Below are 18,777 nucleotides of genomic sequence, written 5' to 3'. Positions count from 1 at the left end.
GGGGAGAGGCGCCGCCCGCCGGGGTTGCCGTTCCGGGGCGCGGACGGGCGGGCGGAGGTCGGCCGGGCGGCAGCATGGGGCTCACGATGGAGAGCCTGAAGGAGGCTATGAAGTACATGGTGGAGTCGAAGGGCTTCGACCGGGTGCTCGGCAAGGTACGGGCACTTGGAGGGCAGGGCTCCGGGAGCGCGGCACCGCCGGGACAGCTCGTCTGCACGGCCTTGTGTCGTCTCCCGGAATCACCGGCTGGACCGGGGTCAGCCCGCGGGGGCTGCGCGGGGCCGAGCCTGGCGGGGCTGCGGGCACGGCAGGAGCCCGCCGGTGCAGGCTCGACGGTGTTTCCCCGCATTCCAGGCCTGGCGTGTGGCCGTGCTGCTAACACGGGATAGAAAACACAGTTGTTATAATAAGAATAATTACTCAGTTGTTATTCAGTAACTCTGGTTGAACGCTCCCGCTGCCTTCCAGCCGCTCTCTGAAGGTGGCTGTACTGAGTAACCTTCAGGAGTCATTCAGCAGGTGCCATGCTTTCCTTCGCAGTACGTGCGAAGCCACTAACTTCAGACACCGTGAAATTGTAAAATAAACTCTTGCCTGTTTTAAATTAGAAAGCTGTCTCGTTATGACATCTCCTGAGCCTGAAGTCAGGCTGAAAGGACAGCGCACACCCCTGTGCTCTCTGAATTTCTACACAAGACTTTACACTATACCTTCACTGCGCATTCTGGTGCAAGGAAATGTAATTGACTGGTACTGCTGCAGTGTCATGCTACATTATGCTCAAAAAAAAATTGAAGTTGCTGTTGATTTACACTGCAACTTGTGTAGCATGCAGTAGCATCGCTGCTGTGTGGGAAAGTTCTTGTTCTAGAAGCAGTTTCAGTGTTCTCATTAAATTTTCACTTTAATTTTTATTTGGTTGTGTAACTGTGACATGGAGTGATGGAGTAAATATAGCTAAGAAAATCAGCCATGCAAAAATGGCTTTGCATTATAGGAGCAAATGTTATAATGGAAGCAGTGTTTTTGTTGACAGCACCATGACCTGATACACTTAATAGAAACCAACTGTTCACAAAGTAATTCTTACAGCCGTGTTTTTCCAAGACATGTTGGTGAGTATAAAGTTTTTTTAAAATGTATAAAGTTTTAAGAAGATAGTTTATATATTTATAGTCCATTTAGTTCTTAGTCACCACTTCACTGTGATAACTTTATGCTCCTTTTAAATCCTGATAAGTGGTGAGCAGATATTAGCATTTCAGCTTGTAAAGGTAACTGCCTGGAAGTGAGCCTTGGGAGACAGGTTTCCAGTCTTCCTGTGGAATTCTTTGAGATTTTTCCTGCAGCCTTCTAGAATTAGGATGCTAGGAATCTGATGATAATACCAATAAAAGTACAGTTTGAATTAAAAGTAACTGCTGCTTTTCTGGGACATACCTGAAATCTCTCTTACCATAAGTAAATGACTCAAGGTTTTCTTATTCCAGGGAAGTCACATTTAGTCTGAAACCTTTCAGCTCAAGCCTCACAGTTTCTGGTGTAAGTCCGATGTAGTATCTAGCCAGGCTCTAATGGCAGTGTGTTGAAAGGCTGGAAGCTGCAGCAGTGTGCTGTTCCCCAGGCAGACGCGTGGGAGGACAAGCACAGCAGGCTGGGAGAAGCACAGACCAGCAGCTCTAGCTGAGTAGGTCCTGGAAGCGCTCAAGTACTGAGCTATTTTTGTCAAGGAGAGCAGGCACGTAGTGCCAGATCAGAGCCGTGACAAATGGGACCAGATGCTTTCCTCACCTCGCTGGTGGGGTGGAGCACCAGTTCCTGACGGGAGCGGAAGCAATCTGCTCCCAGTGTTGAGCATCAGTAAAGTCCTCCTTAGACATTCTGTCAGAAGCTCAGGCCTCCAGTGCAGTGCAGCATGCCTGATTTAGGACTTGGGGTTTTCATTGATACCGGTGCTATTTCTGTATTAGGACATTGCCCCAGTAATTTCCTCTCTGTTTAATACCAGTTTTTTCCATTAGAAGACTGTACTACATCATCACGGATCTTATTATCATTTGTCTGCAAAATTTAGATAGATTTTGGTTTATCAGAAAGGGTGAAACTCATCTCTTACAATACATTATCAATAAAGAAGAATGAATCTGGAAAAATTTCAACCTTAATACTGTTTAAGATCAAAAAATAATTTAAACTCAGCTGGTAACAGAATGGAAAGATTCAAGTTTAAAAAAGCCCTTGTAAAAAAACCTGAAAATTAGTAAGAAGAAATATAAGAAATATGTCCATGTTTCACTTTTAATAGTCTACAGGCACTTCAAAGTCTTAGTTATACATGCAAATATATGTGGAACTTACCCCAGTTTTGCATCTGCTTTCAGATTTTGAATATAGTGCTACTGACTGAAGAAATTTAAATAGAGATTTTCAAATATTGAGTTGCAGTAACTTCTTGGTGTCAAAATTCCAGCTTCTTTTGTTAGTTATAGGGGGAAGCATGGTACTATAATTCTGGATTTACCACCTGTGGTCTGGAATAAAACTGTATATACAAATGATGATGCTGTAACATTGTGATACAGTTCTTGGATACTTCTACTCATGAATATGAATTTCCAGTCAGAGAGGCAATCTGATTAGTGTTTCCAATGCTTATTTCAAAATACTGATTTTTATTGAGGTTACTCTTATGTAATGATTCATTAATTACTGGTGGTCTCATTACCATATTGTGAGCTAACAAATGCCTTCACAGCTATGGTACACACAGATACTTAGAGCAGTTGTGTGTTCCCTCTAATCTGGTCTTTCACTCATGGCTTAAAGCAAAAGGAAAACTGAAGACAGTTTCCTCCTAAGGAATTCATGACAGCATAGCACCTATTGAAGTTCTGTTAAGCTGTCAGCTTAAATATTTGTCTGTATTAGAAGTACAGATTTTTCTAAGGCAACAGTCTTCTGCTCAAAATCTATGGGAATATCTAATGGGACAGCTGAATTACTCTATTTTCTGTCTTTTAATTTGTCTCATGAGTCCAGAGTCAGAAAAAATTTACTTTCAATTTGATTGAGGGCAATATTAGGTGTTGGTACTACTGTCACTAAACTTTTTGTTCCTTTTTTGGTTATACAGATGAAACTTCACTCTGCAACTCCTGGAAAAGTTGTTTGTGAAATGAAGGTAGAGGAGGAGCATACCAACAGAGGGGGCACATTACACGGAGGTTTGACAGCCACCCTTGTGGATGTGGTGTCAACAGCAGCGTTGCTGTACACAGAGAGAGCAGCGCCTGGGGTCAGTGTGGACATGAACATCACGTAGGTATCGTCCACTGTGCTACCAAAACGTACTTTTCTTCCCCTATGGACTCCATTGTACATCTTTTCTCTGCTGTGGCACTCACTAAAATGGGTGCTTTCTTTGCTTTCAGAAGTCCTGTTGTGATAAATTAAAGGGGTTGCATGTGTGTTTTTGGAGACTGACATTTGAATTCAAATTTTGAGTTGGACCTTCTTAAGCTTTTATTTGTTACATGTGTTTATGAGACAGTGCCCATTCCTTCACAGAATGTATGTAAAAGGATGTTGATATGTCAACAGTTTTACTCCTAAGAAATTGGTTTGGTTTCAGTTTTTGCATGTGCGGGTATGTTAATGTCTCCTCAAAACCCAAGCTCTAGGGTAAGCAGCTTTCTGTAAACCCTTTTTTAGTATTACTCCATAAACCAGAGAAAAAGCAGAGTTTACCTCTCTTGTGTATAGAGGGTGAATTACAGATTGAATCAGAATTTCTCAGTGGAAGAAGAATCCTTTGCTCTAGGTTATTTTAAGGTAGTTTTATACTGAGAATAGTTCTTCCTGTAATGAAAATTCAAAGCACGGTGTCTTAAAAAAACAATTGTTCTGAAACTTTCTTTGATCATGCTATTGTAGCTTGTCAGCTTTGCTTCATGACTTTTAATGAAGACATTATGACCAATTGGAACTAAAGTAATCCTACTTAGAATAACTAACACAGAGCATTAAAAATGTTAGAAAAGTAACCCCTCATCAAAACTGCCTTAAAAAAAAAAAAAGCTTTAAAAGTGCGTGGAGAGTGATCTGTATCTTTATCAGGTTCCCTCCTTTCTCTCCCAGCACCTTCTGATTTCTCCACTAGGCAGATGGGGAATTAAGCATCTGTTTAAGCTTTATGCTACTACCACTGTGATGACTAGGATCTCACTGGAAATTAAAACCTAAAATTCTCCTGTCATGGGTTTTTTCCTGCAGTAGTATAATAAGAGGCCGACGTCTGAATTATTGACACTATCAGTTATGTTCACCCAATTACATAAGGGCTGAAATCTGAAGAAAGTGCTGTCTCTGGAGGTGATCCAAAATTACCTTTAGGCAATGCTACATGAAGCAATATTAATATCTTTTTTTAACTTGGACTACTGCATTCATTGAACAAGTGAGATTGGATATCAAATATTGTTACAAGAACTTTTTTCCTTTTTGGGAAGGAGCTTTTTAAAAAGTTGTCATGAGGAAGCTATTTCAGTAATGGAAAGAACAGAGAGAAACAGAGAAATTTTTTTTTTGGTAACCACAAGAGGATCAGCAGTAGCTTCTGGAAATGAGACAAGGCTGAAATGCTGCCCTTGTCAAGCAGTGGCGCTGGTGCTACGTCAGCGTTAGGCGTGGCTGGCATTCTTGTGACATGGCGTCGTGTATAAAAATGGACTCGTTGATGAAATTTATATCAACAAGATTAACATCCAGCAATTCTTCATTTTCCTCTGCAGCTCTGACATTTGAATATTGTTCCCTTACCTCAGATCATGGCTGGATCATGTTCCTCCTACTTTGTTCCAGGGGAATTCTTTGTGCAGAAATTTCTTCCTATTCCCCGAAGAGTGTGTTTTAAAAGCACACCCTCCTGCTCATGCAAATAAAACAAAGAGTTTTCTAATGAATGGAAACAACATTTGAGGGTGCCCAGATTTCCATGACTTTCCTCTAACCAGGGTATGGGAACAGTTAACCTATGCTTACAGTTCCACACAGAAATGACCTTTGGGAGCCTTTGTGACATTGACATTTTGCAGCTGAAGCAGCCAAACTAGTTTAGAAAGGCTGTAGGAAGCCAGCAGTGGTTGGAACAAGACTTGGATCTGAACTTTTAACTGAAGTCTTGGATACCTCATTGTTTCTGTTCCAAAACAGACTTTTCCTCAGAACCAAGCCAATGGGTTTCTTTCTAGCCTCCATTTTCTCAGAGAACTCTTACACTTACTTACCACTGCCAGTAGTTAGAGGAGCTCAAATCCATTAAGTTGGGATTTGCAAGTAGACAGGCAGACAGAGATGTTGCTTTATTACCTACTTCTACTAATTCCTTCATGATAATATAAAATGCAGGAATATTCTTGGATTTATCCTCTGTACAATTGCTTACCTGTTCCTTTTTTTCTTCCTTGAAGATACACTTCTGCTGCTAAGATTGGAGAAGACATACTGATTACAGCTCAGATTTTGAAGCAAGGAAAAACTCTTGCATTTGCCACTGTGGATTTAACAAATAAGGCTACAGGAAAGTTAATTGCACAAGGTAGACATACAAAGTTCTTGGGAAATTAATATGAAAAAGTATTTTAAATAAGAATGTTGGACTCCAGAATCCCATTTGGAATTATTTTCTCACTTATGTAATATCATCTGCACAAAGTTGTGATAGTCTCTATCAAGTGAATTTGTCTCACTTCTATAATAAGTGAACAGATTTCTTAATTACCACCAGTATTGCTACAAGCCTGGGTTTGGGATGAACAACAGAGTCTCACAGCACAGGGAGGCACCTAGCTTTTTTTGGTCAAGATAGCAGAAGGGAAGAGCCTTTGGGCCAGCCATATGGTTAACCAGCATGACAGCATTTTAGATCTGCTTTCTCTACCTGTGGCCAAAGCAACCCTGTCTTCAGGTCTGTCAGTGTCACACTCAAACACTAGAAGTGCTTCCCAACTGTACTTGTTCCCTGAGGTGGCAGTACAGAGTTCCTGTAACATTGTCCAGAACTGGTTTGAAAGCATGCAAAATGTAATGCAAAATGTAATTTACTGATGCTGTAATAAATTAAGAAGTATTCAATAAAGCTTTCTGAAACTACCTTTTTAAAGATTGTTTCATAGTTTTGTAGCCTCTTTGCACTAAGTAAAAGCTTGTCAGCATGGAGTAGTTGAGAGAGGGTTTGGTGGAACCCTTGTACATAAATTCTACCAATATGCCATCATCTCCCTCTATCCTGGAACGTGAAAATAGTTATATCATGTAGGCTTTTCAGCTCTCCCTAGCTAAGGCTGTGGTTATATTTGTTTAAAATCCATCAGCTGCATGTTACAGATGTAAAAAACTAATTTTGGTGAGCTCTCATTGAGGCTAAGGCTGTAGATTATCTGACCTGAGTTAAATGTGGTAGAGTTAAGCTGCTGTTCATCAGCTGAAGCCTGGTCTCTTGCAGTGTTCTGGACAGGCTTAACTGCATTCTTCAAACTGTTGACAAATGATCCATGGCAAGATTATCTAGCTGTAATAAGAACAGCAATGCCACATATACAGTTCATGTTTTTCTCCTCTAGCAAAAAGCTGATCTACGCTAGTAAAGGGCAAGCGTAAGTCCTTTTTGTTGTGGAAGTTGAGTCATTGTCTTCAGTCATTTGACTTTTGTGATGAGCAGTTAGGGTTTTCTTCTGTGCATTCCTAAACCTAAAGAAGTAATTTTCAATGAGTTAGGTGACCTGTTCATGCAGACTGATTTTCAATACAAACTTGTACAAGTTTACCAATGTGTCATTAATCTTTCCGAAAAACTTTTAAACAACTAATATGAGTGGATAACTAACCTTTCAGTGGAAGTTCTCTAAAAACATATCTATAGTGGGCTCAAGCTACCAGCATGTATTTTTGCTGCAAGTTTAGAACAGTTTTTCATGGTGTATACATTCTCAGAAAAGCTTTTTCTCTGAGGCTGCCTCAGAAACATACAGGGCTTACATGCCTGTGCCTAGTAGAACTTTTAATAATAGCATCCTCTCTGTAGCAGTACGTTCATGATTGATTTTCCCACAGGACTTGCACTCACTCGTACTCAGAAATCATCCCTGAATCCCATTTAAAGGAACACAATGCTTTGCTGAAACAGTTCTGCAAAGGTGATTACTACAGCAGGAACTTTTTTCGTTTAAATCTTTGCTCATCAGAGCTAGATGCTGCACTGTACGAAATTCTCACGTCACAGCTCCCTCAGCCTGGAGCACTGTGAGGAGTCTTAAGTATCTCCAGTTCCTCTGCAATTACTCAGATGAGCAGAGAGGATCCATTAAATCAACTGGATGCACTTCCTGATTTTCGTGATTGCTGCTCTAGTTTCTTCCTATTAACATGTTCTGGCATCTCCAGTTATTTTTTTTCTCATTCTTAAGTTTACCAGGTTTCTTACGTGGATTACTCACGTAAGTAGAATTCAAGAAGATACTTAAAACCACTCCCCTCCAATTGCTATAAACCCATTCCCCTCACTGGAACACAAGAGTGATTTTGACTATTACCTGAAATAAAAGGCAGAGGGTGAGAATGAAGGAGGTGCCAAATTCAATATGTGACAAAATACTGAGAATACTCTCAGCTGCATGTTCTGGGGCCACTCTGTCCTTGTTTAACTGTCCCACTGCAACTTAACACGACTTCCTCAATCAGCGCTGGCAGCCTCAGGAACCTATCAGAGTTAAGTGGTCCCATTCTATCACTTAGCATTCATCATATCTCCATAATTACAGCTGAAAAGCGTCCAGGCCAATTGAGAGTGGCAAACCTCAACACGAAAACAGCAGTATCCTCCTGTTCCCATTCAAGCCTGGCAAGGACTGTCTCAGGCTGAGAGGGAAACAGAAATAAACCTTCCTGAAATAACAAGTGAATTCTCTTCTCCCTTACAATAGACTATTCAGCACAGTATTTTAGAACTGCCTAATTAATGAGAGGGACATCATTAACATGCAGGCCAGTTATTTCAGAAGCAGTTAATTAAATGGATTATTTTAAGACAACCTTGTCTGTTATCCTTCACCAGCAGCAGTATGTTGACCTCATAATTTATTTCAAAACTGAACTCAGGTGCAGAGATGATCTTAGAAGGAATTGACACCATTGAGCTTGCCTAGCTTTGAGAGTAAACTGTCAAGCATCGGACTTAATACTTGGAAGTGTTCTTTACTGATTTCACTCTAACCTACATGTGGAAAAATCTGTATCTTACCTTAGCTGAATCTCAAAGTAATGGAAACAAATTACTGTAATAAGAACAAGTGGTACATGGCTCCACCTGGCATTAGAACAAACAGACCTCCTGTGGAGCTGACCTGGTTCCATCACTGCAGATTTAGGCATAATTCCCTTACAAGCAAGCAAATTGTGATTTCATGAGCTCATCGTGTAAGTCTTAGTAGTATACCAGATTACATATCCAGTAACTGACAGACAACTATAAGTTCCTTCTTAACAGCTAAAAATGAGACCAGCCCTCCCATATTGCAGTTTGTTGTATTTTGGGGTTTTTCTTTTAAATATACCAAACATTCTAATTATACTTATGTCTAGATGTCTGTTCTTACAGAGGCCACAGAAGTGGCCATTTCATGCCACATTTCAGTGGTATGAAATGTTGAGGAACAGTTGTCTCTCTCAGGAAAGTAACTTCAGCTTCCCACTTCATACAGTACCCTGTCCAGCCAAGTGTTTCATGCTGGTTTCACATCCCTGCTATTGCACAAACGTTTTCAGACTGACACCCACGGGCTTGCACCATGTACAGCTGTGCTTTACAGATGCCTTGAGAAAATAAGGGATCAGAACGGACTTGTTCCCACTGGCATCTGAAACCAGGGGTCCAGATGCTGATCAGGGCAGATACAGATCACAGATTAAGATGCAGTGAGAAGGGGTTTAGTCATTAAGGATTCCAGCTCTTGAGAAGATGTCAGTGATAAACTAGGGAGAAGATAAGGAAGGGTGTCACTGCTGAAACAAATGTTGAACTATCAGAATTCCTTCTAAGTCTTTTAGGTCAAGTCAGCCATCACAGGATTCTCAGGGCTGAGCTGCTGGTTTACAATTCTCAAATTCACAAACCACCACCTAATAGGGATAGGGCAGGGAGGGCAGGGATGTCAGGTGAATTAGGCTGTTAAGTAACTGTTCTGAACAGCAGTTCAAATCTTTTCAGCTTCATTGACTGGCTCTGAGCCACTGCCAGGGCATATGGAACAATTTCCCACTGCATTATATCATTCATAATTTTAGAATTTCCATCTGCAAAAAAAAAAAAATTAGGCAGAACTCCGCGAACCTCTTCTTACCTCATTGTCTCCAGGAATAAAAAAAACCCACTTACATGCCTATTTTGCTACTTGAGTTCAGGGCCAACATGATGAGAGTTATCACCTTCATGATTCTGCAATGCATTCACTGAACCACTGCTAGCACCAGACCAGGATCCCAAGCTGCCACGGCTGTGGGACACAGCAGCATACAGTTATACAGTTCTAGCTTTAAAGAGAATAAATTACCTGCCACCTTTCATCAAACAAGACACATTTGCTATTCTTCAGGAAAAACACCAAAAATAAATGAAATAAACATAAAAATACCCCTATTTTTGTTTACTAAGACAGTATCTGGGGCTTGTAACTCTAGTAAAATTCTGGATCTTCGATTTCTTTTGCTTAAAAGCAGTAGTTGCTTGAATGGATTTTCAGAGTCCAGAACAACAATTTTTTCAGTGGGTGCTCTAGCATACAGTAATTGTGCTTAAATTAAGGGACCTTTCCATATGTAAATCCTTTCCAAGCAGAAGTAGGCCATGGATATCTTCAGCCCTAAAAAGCATTTCAGTCACCCAAGCAGAAGAGAAATTACACTTAGCTTCAGTTAACCTGTAGAGCTGACACAGCCCTCCCTCTGCAGCATCTGCACTGCCCAGGGAGCCTGGTGAGCTCCCTGCCAGCTGCAGTGCAAAGCAGAAAGCAGCACCTACTGCTGCAGACCTGAAGGGTTTAATAATGTTTTGTCTCATTGCTTCACTCCAGAAAGCTGTTCCAGAGTCTGCAGGCTTGTGAATTTACTGCCGCAATAAATGCAAAATGAAAAATCTGAGATGATTTTCCAGGCTAATAAAAGTAAATAGCAATTAGGTAAACTCACATGGCATGCCTGTCTGCTTAGTGAATGTAAATGTTCTCTACCCATTCTTGACTTCAGCTATCATGCTCAATGGCAGTAACATTAATGCAATATTAAATGAAGCCTCCAACAGTCCATTAGACTAATCTCACTATTAAGAGGCAAGAAACCCTTCAGTGACTCTCCTCACTGTTCAACCCCCCAGATCCTGATTCAACATAAGCTGCTGTTCAGTAACTGCACGTAACCTAAATGACTCAGCACACGAGTGCAAGAAAAAGCTGAGTTCTCCAGATGCCTGCGGAGCTCACAGGCTGCAAGTATGTGCAAGGACCAAGCGTTGACAGCATTTGTGTGATGCTTTAAAGTAATTTCAAAACTAATCCATTGCACCTTAAGTGTCAAGGGAAAGATGTGGTCATTCCCAAGGATCACAGCCACTTACTGTAGTGCAGGCTGATCCTCAGGTTTGTATTTTCAAAGTACAATTAAATAGGTCTTTCAGAAATGTCAGTTTTTTTAAAGTCTAGGTCATTTTACAAGTTCCAATTTTCATCTTTCCACCTGCTGTTCTTCTAACAGACTTAACATTTTGCAATGAAAAAAATGAAATTGCAATGAGAGATCAGTACCTTTCATCTAAAACTTTCAATGCTCAGAGATTAGTAACCAATTTTTTCCTTTTGTTAAGAGAAGCACTGACTAACCCCAGTGTTTCTACTACCTGATATTAACACTGAACATGTTTAAACTTTCATGTTTATAAAATAACACTAAAGCTATAATATAGCTTTTGAGAGGGAGTTTGAACTTTGAGACACACATGACAAAGGGCATCAACTGCCAACTAACTACAGGCCTGTTGCATTTTGGCAGTACTTGTACAGCAGATCTGTACGAGTTCTCCATCTTACCTTATTTTGGTAACTCTTGCACAGCTGAAGAATTTTGACAAGTGAAGAGAAGCTTCATAGTCACGTACAGACTATAACATTTAAGAAGCTTCTCATCACCCAGGAAGCACCTGACACAAGCTTCCCTTCACCAGACAATTCACTGAGATGCATTTAATATTTAATGCTCTTCTGTTTACTTGTTTTATCCCTGCCCCCCTGGCACTTACCAAGGTCTCATGACAAATCCTTAAGCCACAGCCCAGTTAAAACTCCCATACTCAGGTGAAATATTGAGTGTATTTCAATTCTTGGTATCAGTAAGACCAAGGGAGCCACACAAGCAATTGACAATAGGCAGTAACTAAAATTCTTGTTAGAGAGCCTTTCTGTATTTACAAACAGCTCCAAAACTGAGGTGCACACCATCACAAACCGTGATATCTAAGCCCTACATTTTGAAAAAAGACTACCAAAAAAAAGCCATTAGGCTTATATAAAGAGGGCTTGAAACTAAAAGCTAAATGTTATGAACTACTTCCATTCACTTCTGAAGGGCATTTTGCTACAGTAACTTAATGGAAGAATATTTTGAGATTGAACTGCAAGTTCCATTGACAAAGAATGGAACAAGAATTTAAACTCTTCCCTCAAAAGCTGTCCTGTTTAAGGGGAAACTCTTCAAAGATGCCAAATGATACAAGAACAAACTCACATATCCCCCCACATTCTCAGCTCTGAAACCTGTTGATCCCTTATCTTTTTTCCCCACTACTTAGACAATGCAGATGGTTCTCAACTCACTTTGATAGTACAGCAAAAGAATAAGGTTTGCTAGCTGGGTAGTATAGACCACATTTAACAAAATTAGTTTTCCAATTTTTTGTTTCCTCTAATCCTGTGGTCTCCTAAGGAAGCATGGTATGGTTTGTCATAAGGAAGAAATGAGCAGCCTGTCTTACAAACCCTGTACAGAACTAAAAAAGGAATTAAACAAAACTGGTTGTTTCCTGTAATACAGAGAATTAAAGTTAAAATCTGTATGATTGCTGACACTTGAAAAGCAGTGTACACAGCCATTCAAACCAACATCTTGAGGCTTTTTTTCAAGAGAAACCAGACTGAAGAAAACCAAAATACCTAATGCAGGAACTGTCATTTGTTTGCTAACCAAGGTAACTATGACCCTACTCTCACTGTGGTGAGATGATGTCCAAAATGACAAATTAAGAACAAAGGATGGCACTTACTAAACAAATTCTAAAATCCAGAAACTTAAATGTTCCAAACCCTATGAAACTTAGCTCAAGCTTCATGTGGACATTTTGCATTATGTCTTACAGATCTTTCAAAGAAGAGGCACTTAAAGCTGAGAAATTTTCAATACTATTAGCAGGTATGGTGGTTAATAAATATTTTAGAAAGCCTTAGCATTATTTCTTTGTAACTTAAGGCAACTATGAAAGTGAAGAACTTTCAGGTGGCGTTTTTGTAGGGTGTTTCATATTAATCTGTAGGAACTTAAACCTTGGAAGTAAAAATACTTGTGTACCAATACAGTAAGATACTAGTAATGCCATTATTTCTGACCAGTACTTTTCAAAACATACGGCCCACATTTGCAAGAACACCTTTGCCACTGATCTTTGCTAATCATAACATCTTACAGTCTGTACATTTTCAGTGTTTGTCGTGGGTGACAGTCTTAAGATGCAAGATGCAACTAAGATTCAATTAATAGGATTTCCATAAATAAAACCAGCCATCTTTTACCTAATTTATTTAATTTTCAATTTTTTCCAATTCCAAACAAAAGCTAAATACAAGTTTTAAACAGGTAAGCACTAGTTTTATCCAAAGGGAGTAGGCTTATGCAGTTTTACTCCAGTAAAGTACTCAACCCTTAAGCAGAGCCTTCTCTGTCATCAAAACTATACAGTAGTCTTCCTTTTATCATTGCACAATCTTAAAATGTTCTGTCAGAACCAACTTTTGACACTCCAAACACTATTTTACATTGGTTTATAATGTCTATTCCAAAAGAAAGAAAAAAAACAACCTCAATGGGTTTTCTGTAAGAAATGTTTTAGAAACCAGTATTTCCTGCACAGTTCACCTGCAAGTTTACAAGTCTCAACTCTCAAGAAAAAATAATCCTCTACCAACATAGTTTCTGCAGCTATTATTTTACCTTTTTTTGAGCTGCTTTAGCAACTTCAGACTCCAGGTCTGCCTCATCTGTATAAATGCATCCAACTCAAAAGAATACCTTCATACAGTTATACAGCAACTTGGGGAAAGAGATCCAAAACAAAAGTGCCAGTAAACTTAAGACATGGCCCAGCAAAATAAAAGAGGCAAAAAATGCCTATACATTAAATGAGATGCTTTTTTTTTTAGGAAGATTTCTTTCCCACACTTACTTGCTATTGTAATAGCCACTTCTTCGTTCATTAGAATGAATGATAGTGCTCATCTATACAATCATGAACAGCAAAGCTATAAGGCTTTTATACCCGTTACATTCACTTCTCACCCTCAAATACTGATGGTTAACATTAGAGATGTTAGGGGGCATGACCAGCACAAATGGGAACACCACCACAAATGATCACCTTGTGCTTTCGGATACATTTGTTTCAATGTACAGTCCCTTCATTTCACATATCAGTAAGATGCTGATGCAGTGCAGAAGTGTGCAGAGCATCCTCTCTTTCACAAGGTCCATGCAGAAAACATCTAAAAAAAAATTGCAAAGTTCTGAGATACAAATGATTAAAAAAATCCAGGATGATCAAGTTTCACAATGTATAATGTTCTGAACATGAGTCCATTTTCTTCTAAATTCTGAAAGAATGAAGTGGTGAGGAAAGTGAAAATCCACTGCTGCATTCTGTGATCTTCCCCATTTTGCTGGCCAGTACCTTACTCTGGCATGTAGGGACGGAGGTGATCCTCTATGGTACCAACCGTCCAGTGAGTGAGCTGCTCCTGTGGCAGGTACAGGCAGATGCTGCATAACTTGAAGATTGTAGCTTTGTTTTTCGGAGTCTAGAGGCAAAGAAAACACAAAGGAAAGGTATTAAGCCTAGAAGTTAACTCAGGACTAGTAGGCAGATCCCCAAAGACATTTAAAATTCACTACTTCATTCACATAAACAGAGCTTAAAATTAGTCTGCAAATTCTAATGCATAAGATGTTTTCACTATTTTTCACTTGAATTATTTCCATATTGTCACCCAAACCAAACCAATGCTTTAATTTTTCTTAAACACAGGTCTATTTCAGAACTTCTTAGATTTTTAATACAAGAACATTATGTGTTCTTGTTCTATGTGAACACGTGTCCCATAGTTAGTTTTTGCATGTGCAAGTCCTATTTATAGTGGAAGTTTCCCCTGAACTGCCAAAATGCAATCATGAACGCATGATCAGTTTTTCTACTTGAGTACCTTGCAGCACAATCACTGATGTTCCCAAGAACAAAAAGCCTTTTGTGATTAAAATACACCTGTTAAAACAAGGACAAAAGAAGCTCACCTGCAAGTGCTGTCTGTCAATGAAGAGAAACACTGACTGGTTAGGGTTGTTGATAACAATTCCAGTCTTGTCCTTTCGGCTCAGAACATGCAGAAACTGTTTTTCATAGTCACCATGATGAAATTCAAACTTGGCCTACATCGTGTGAGGGAGGGAAATAAAATATTTTTCAAGACAAAGCTCATGTGTAACCCATTAATATTCTTCAGTCTGGGGCTTTACAATCACTTTTGTTCTTTCCTTTTCTGACCTATTCTAAAAAGAAGAAACTGAGGACCATGGCAGTGTCTTGACACAATTTAAAGAATCCTCTAATTTCATTCTGTCAACACTGTATCAGCCATTGCAATGACAAATTAACAATTCAAAGGTACAACTTCACCTGCAGCATATATAAAACCCAATTTACCTTCCTATGGCAGAAGATCCCTGTGCAACAATTTAAAATGCAAAGGTTCCATCCATTTCACTCCTCCATCTAATCAAATACAGCATCTTGGAATACTGACAAAACCTTAATAACACTATCACATTTAGACAAAGATTGGATGGTACTAAGAGGGACATCTAATCAGCTCCTACAAAAAACACAAACACACTGAATGCCTTTATACATACGTGTCATTTGCAAAGGCCCTTTGGAAACTTACATTTTGGAAGGGCTAATACGACAGTGCATAAAGATAGGACGCAGAATTTGGCATTCAGAACACTGACTGCTTTATAAATAAATTTGGCATTCAGAGCACAGTATATTTTTCTAACATCCACAGAACTTGCATACCTTATCAACTTAGTGGTTAAAGAGAACACTCCCTCCAGGAACAAGTTAGTTACTGAAGTCAAAACCCAAACCCAAATACCTGAACAGGCCTAAAGGGCTCATCAGACCCCTTCCACCGAGAGAACAGGAGACAGACTATCTTCTCAATATCATTACGAGGCCATAGAATGAAGTCCATCTCCTGGGTACAGCCGATCACATCCTGTGAGCAATAAAGTTCTTTAGTTACATTCCCTCCAACTGTCAAAGATACAGATAAGCAACTTATCTATACAGGCACATACTTGAGAGGTGATACTTGTACAACATTTGTTTGATTTTCCATTTGCATTACTCATACCACAGCTGAAGTCTTTCTTGCATGCCACTGAATTTAGTATCATTACCCACTTAATATAAACTACACCTTTAAGAAAACATTAGCAAAGACTGACTGTCTTCTAACACTCATAAAGCAACATCACTGAGATGTACAGCAGGAGCTGTTGCAAGAATTATTAACACATGCCTTCTAAAGGACAAAGACAGCAGGATGATACAATTCCCATGGCACATCTCTGAATGAAACAAATGAAAGGTAAAACTTAAGAACTACATATTTAAACAGTTTCAGAACTATTATTAGCCTACTGCTACTCTTCAAACCAGACCATGTAAACACAGGCCCACAGAGGCCTCATGCAGCAAATGGGAAAACAAAAAGGCAGGATTAGCCTTAAGATTCCCAAGGAAAAGCACAAGTGTTGGAAAAGCACAGCTCAGCAAGGATATAAAGGAGCCTTACCCTGCGCATGGACTGGTAGCGGGGTGCATGGAGCTGTACTACATCCTTCTGCAGTAGCTCTAAGGAACTTTCCAAAGAATAGCTGGAATCCCGCACACCTTTCAGGATATTTTCTTCATAGTTATTGGTCATGACTGGTATCACTTCAGACACTTCAAAAAGCGCTGACTTCTTCTTCTAAAAAAAGCACAGATTACATTAAGATTACAATCCTTTTTAAGAAACCATAGGTAACAGTTTATTTCAGGATTTGTGATTTTCTGTATAATGTATAAAATACACATCACACAGACCAGGACTTTGACACAAATCACTCTAAAATTCACATGCAATTTTTAAAATTCATGCAATGCAAGAAAGTTCATAAATTAAACAGAATCAGACTGACAACTTCTATAAAAGCTGAACAGATTTTTGTAGTCTCCAAAAATGCAGATTTACATATCAATCTTGAAAACACTAAGATTCTATATAAACATTAACAGAATTACTCCCTCTTCAAGTAGAGTATACAACTCTGGGATGACCAAGAACTTCTGCAAGCTTCTCTCTGAAAATCAGGTAACACCTTTTTTCTCCTTTTCAATTTTTGACAGTTGGCCTTTTATGAAAAGTGCAATCTTTCAATGCCACATTTGGTGACAGCAGGTGACTGAGATCCCATCTGAAGTTAGCTATAATCTTCTCAAAGGAGAACTATTTTCATTTGCTATGTAACTTTTATACTCACTACAAATATTTCAGCATCTCTCAAGCAAGGCCAAAACATTATGACAATGTAAAATCTTTAAAGTTTATGTCTGTTTCTAACAGCTTTCTTACAGTGCACTGGAAGTCCTGACCTACTCAAGAGACAAAGTGTATCTCACCAAATAACGCTCCCCTTGCCTTCCCCCCCATCAGAACACAGGCAACTATTTGCTGACCATGCTGACTTGAGCAATTCTCCTAATTTAAGCAAAATGGTATGGGATGGACATCTTCAGTTCACTGAGATGTAAGCAAATATAACAGGATTTAAAACAGGCATTTGCCATGAATTTTCTACCAAAAAGTAGTATTAATGTCCAACTAAAAGAGTTACAGCTGTGTCATCTAAGAAACTCTAATTGTTACCACTGCTTAAACATTTATTTTTGTTACTACTACACAGCACCCAGAAATTATACCCCAATAAAAACAATCTCTGCTTGCACTAGAACTGACAAGAGCAAACTGAACTCAGAAATTTTAAAGAAGCTTTTCAGGGAAAAGCAAAATCTATACATATGAAGAGATTAAACAATTTCAGAGCTCATCTACATGCATTATGTACTCTGTTGCGATTTGCTTCTATCTTCACTTCCTCATCGTGTGTTCAGCACATTCAATTCCTCCCTCTAAGTACCCACTTCCCTTGGCGTTGTGTGGATAAAAACTCTCCCACAACTGCGGGTCTACAGCTGCTTTAGAAAGACCCAGCTCCCCACCCAGATGTGCGGAACTCAGCAGCAGAGGCGGCAGCCAAGCAAATGAACATTTTCTCTCTGCCCTCCCCACTCCCTTTCAAGATGACAGCAGCAGCTCCACATGTGCCTGCGCACTTGGGCCATTTCCACATCCCATCTTGGACTCCTCCCTTCAGCTGCCAGGTCTTCCCTTCTGCTTTCACCCGATAAACACACTCGGCAATGGCCCCAGCCAGACTGCCTGCACAGCCCAACCGCTCACAGCCAGCAATGGGGCACGACAGACCCCAATCAGGCTCAACGAGTCACAATGTTAACTTTTGAAAAACATCTACCCAATACAGGAGTTACTAAGGAACCATTAAAAGTGGCACTGGAACCCTCCTTCTGCCTTACAAAACACCAAGAGCCAAAATGACAAATATGAACTGAGTATGACAGCAATTAAAAAAAAAATCAATGGACTCTGTTAAGGATAAAACATTTGATGCAATCAGGCAGTAAGACTTTGCACAAAACACTTAAAACACAACAAACACACACACACACACTTTAAAACCAAGTTACCTTGTCTTTGAACACAAAGGCAATGTACATCTTGAAGTCAAACTGGTCAGCTAAAGATTCTTTTTTCTTTCTAAGCTGAGCACGAAGTCTGTTCAGAGCTTGTTTCTTCCGGGAGTTTGGGTCCCCCATTTTGTAATATAGGTGGTACTAAAGCCTTTGGAAACTGTCGCTAAACTATGGGCACCTTTTCGTAAGACTTAAGTACAACAGAAACAAGTCGTTTGATTCCTGCTAGTACAACTGAATAGATCAAACGCTAATGTAACCCAGAACCGCACCTCAGGCAATATTTTACGAGAATGTCATATTGGAGGGGTCAAGAAACAAAGAAAGTAGTTGTCCAGCCATGGCTGGACAAGAGGTTTTACAATGAATCAAGAAAAAAACCCCAAAGAATTTCGAAGAGAAAAATTTGAACAGTTTAGCTGCAGGAATAAGTGGGAAAGAATGAAGGGGGAAAAAAAGAAAACAAACCCCAAACAAATCTTATCACAATTTATGTGTACAATAAAAAGCAACTGGCACAAGCCCAATCCATGGGG

General features: G+C 39.6%; 2 protein-coding genes across 2 annotated transcripts; one reads left to right on the top strand and one right to left on the bottom strand.

Moving 5' to 3' along the window:
* The first annotated feature begins 41 nt into the window (after nt 1–41).
* ACOT13 (acyl-CoA thioesterase 13) lies at nt 42–6,151 on the top strand. Its single transcript, XM_064705724.1, has 3 exons — nt 42–155; nt 3,134–3,318; nt 5,469–6,151. The coding sequence occupies exons 1-3, from the start codon at nt 75–77 to the stop codon at nt 5,623–5,625; spliced, it is 423 nt and encodes a 140-aa protein (XP_064561794.1). The 5' UTR covers nt 42–74; the 3' UTR covers nt 5,626–6,151.
* Nucleotides 6,152–12,874: 6,723 nt separating this feature from the next.
* On the bottom strand, nt 12,875–18,620 carry C2H6orf62 (chromosome 2 C6orf62 homolog). The gene is made up of 5 exons (XM_064705721.1): nt 18,236–18,620; nt 16,221–16,397; nt 15,516–15,638; nt 14,653–14,787; nt 12,875–14,162 (listed from the first exon to the last, which is right to left on the bottom strand). Exons 1-5 carry the CDS (start codon nt 18,362–18,364, stop codon nt 14,037–14,039), a joined length of 690 nt encoding a protein of 229 aa, XP_064561791.1. The 5' UTR covers nt 18,365–18,620; the 3' UTR covers nt 12,875–14,036.
* Between the last annotated feature and the right edge of the window lie 157 nt (nt 18,621–18,777).

Source organism: Zonotrichia leucophrys, chromosome 2 (genome assembly GCF_028769735.1).
Source record: "Zonotrichia leucophrys gambelii isolate GWCS_2022_RI chromosome 2, RI_Zleu_2.0, whole genome shotgun sequence".
Lineage (NCBI taxonomy): Eukaryota > Metazoa > Chordata > Aves > Passeriformes > Passerellidae > Zonotrichia > Zonotrichia leucophrys.
Note: the sequence above shows the minus strand (reverse complement) of the source record. Positions and strands in the feature narration are given on the sequence as shown.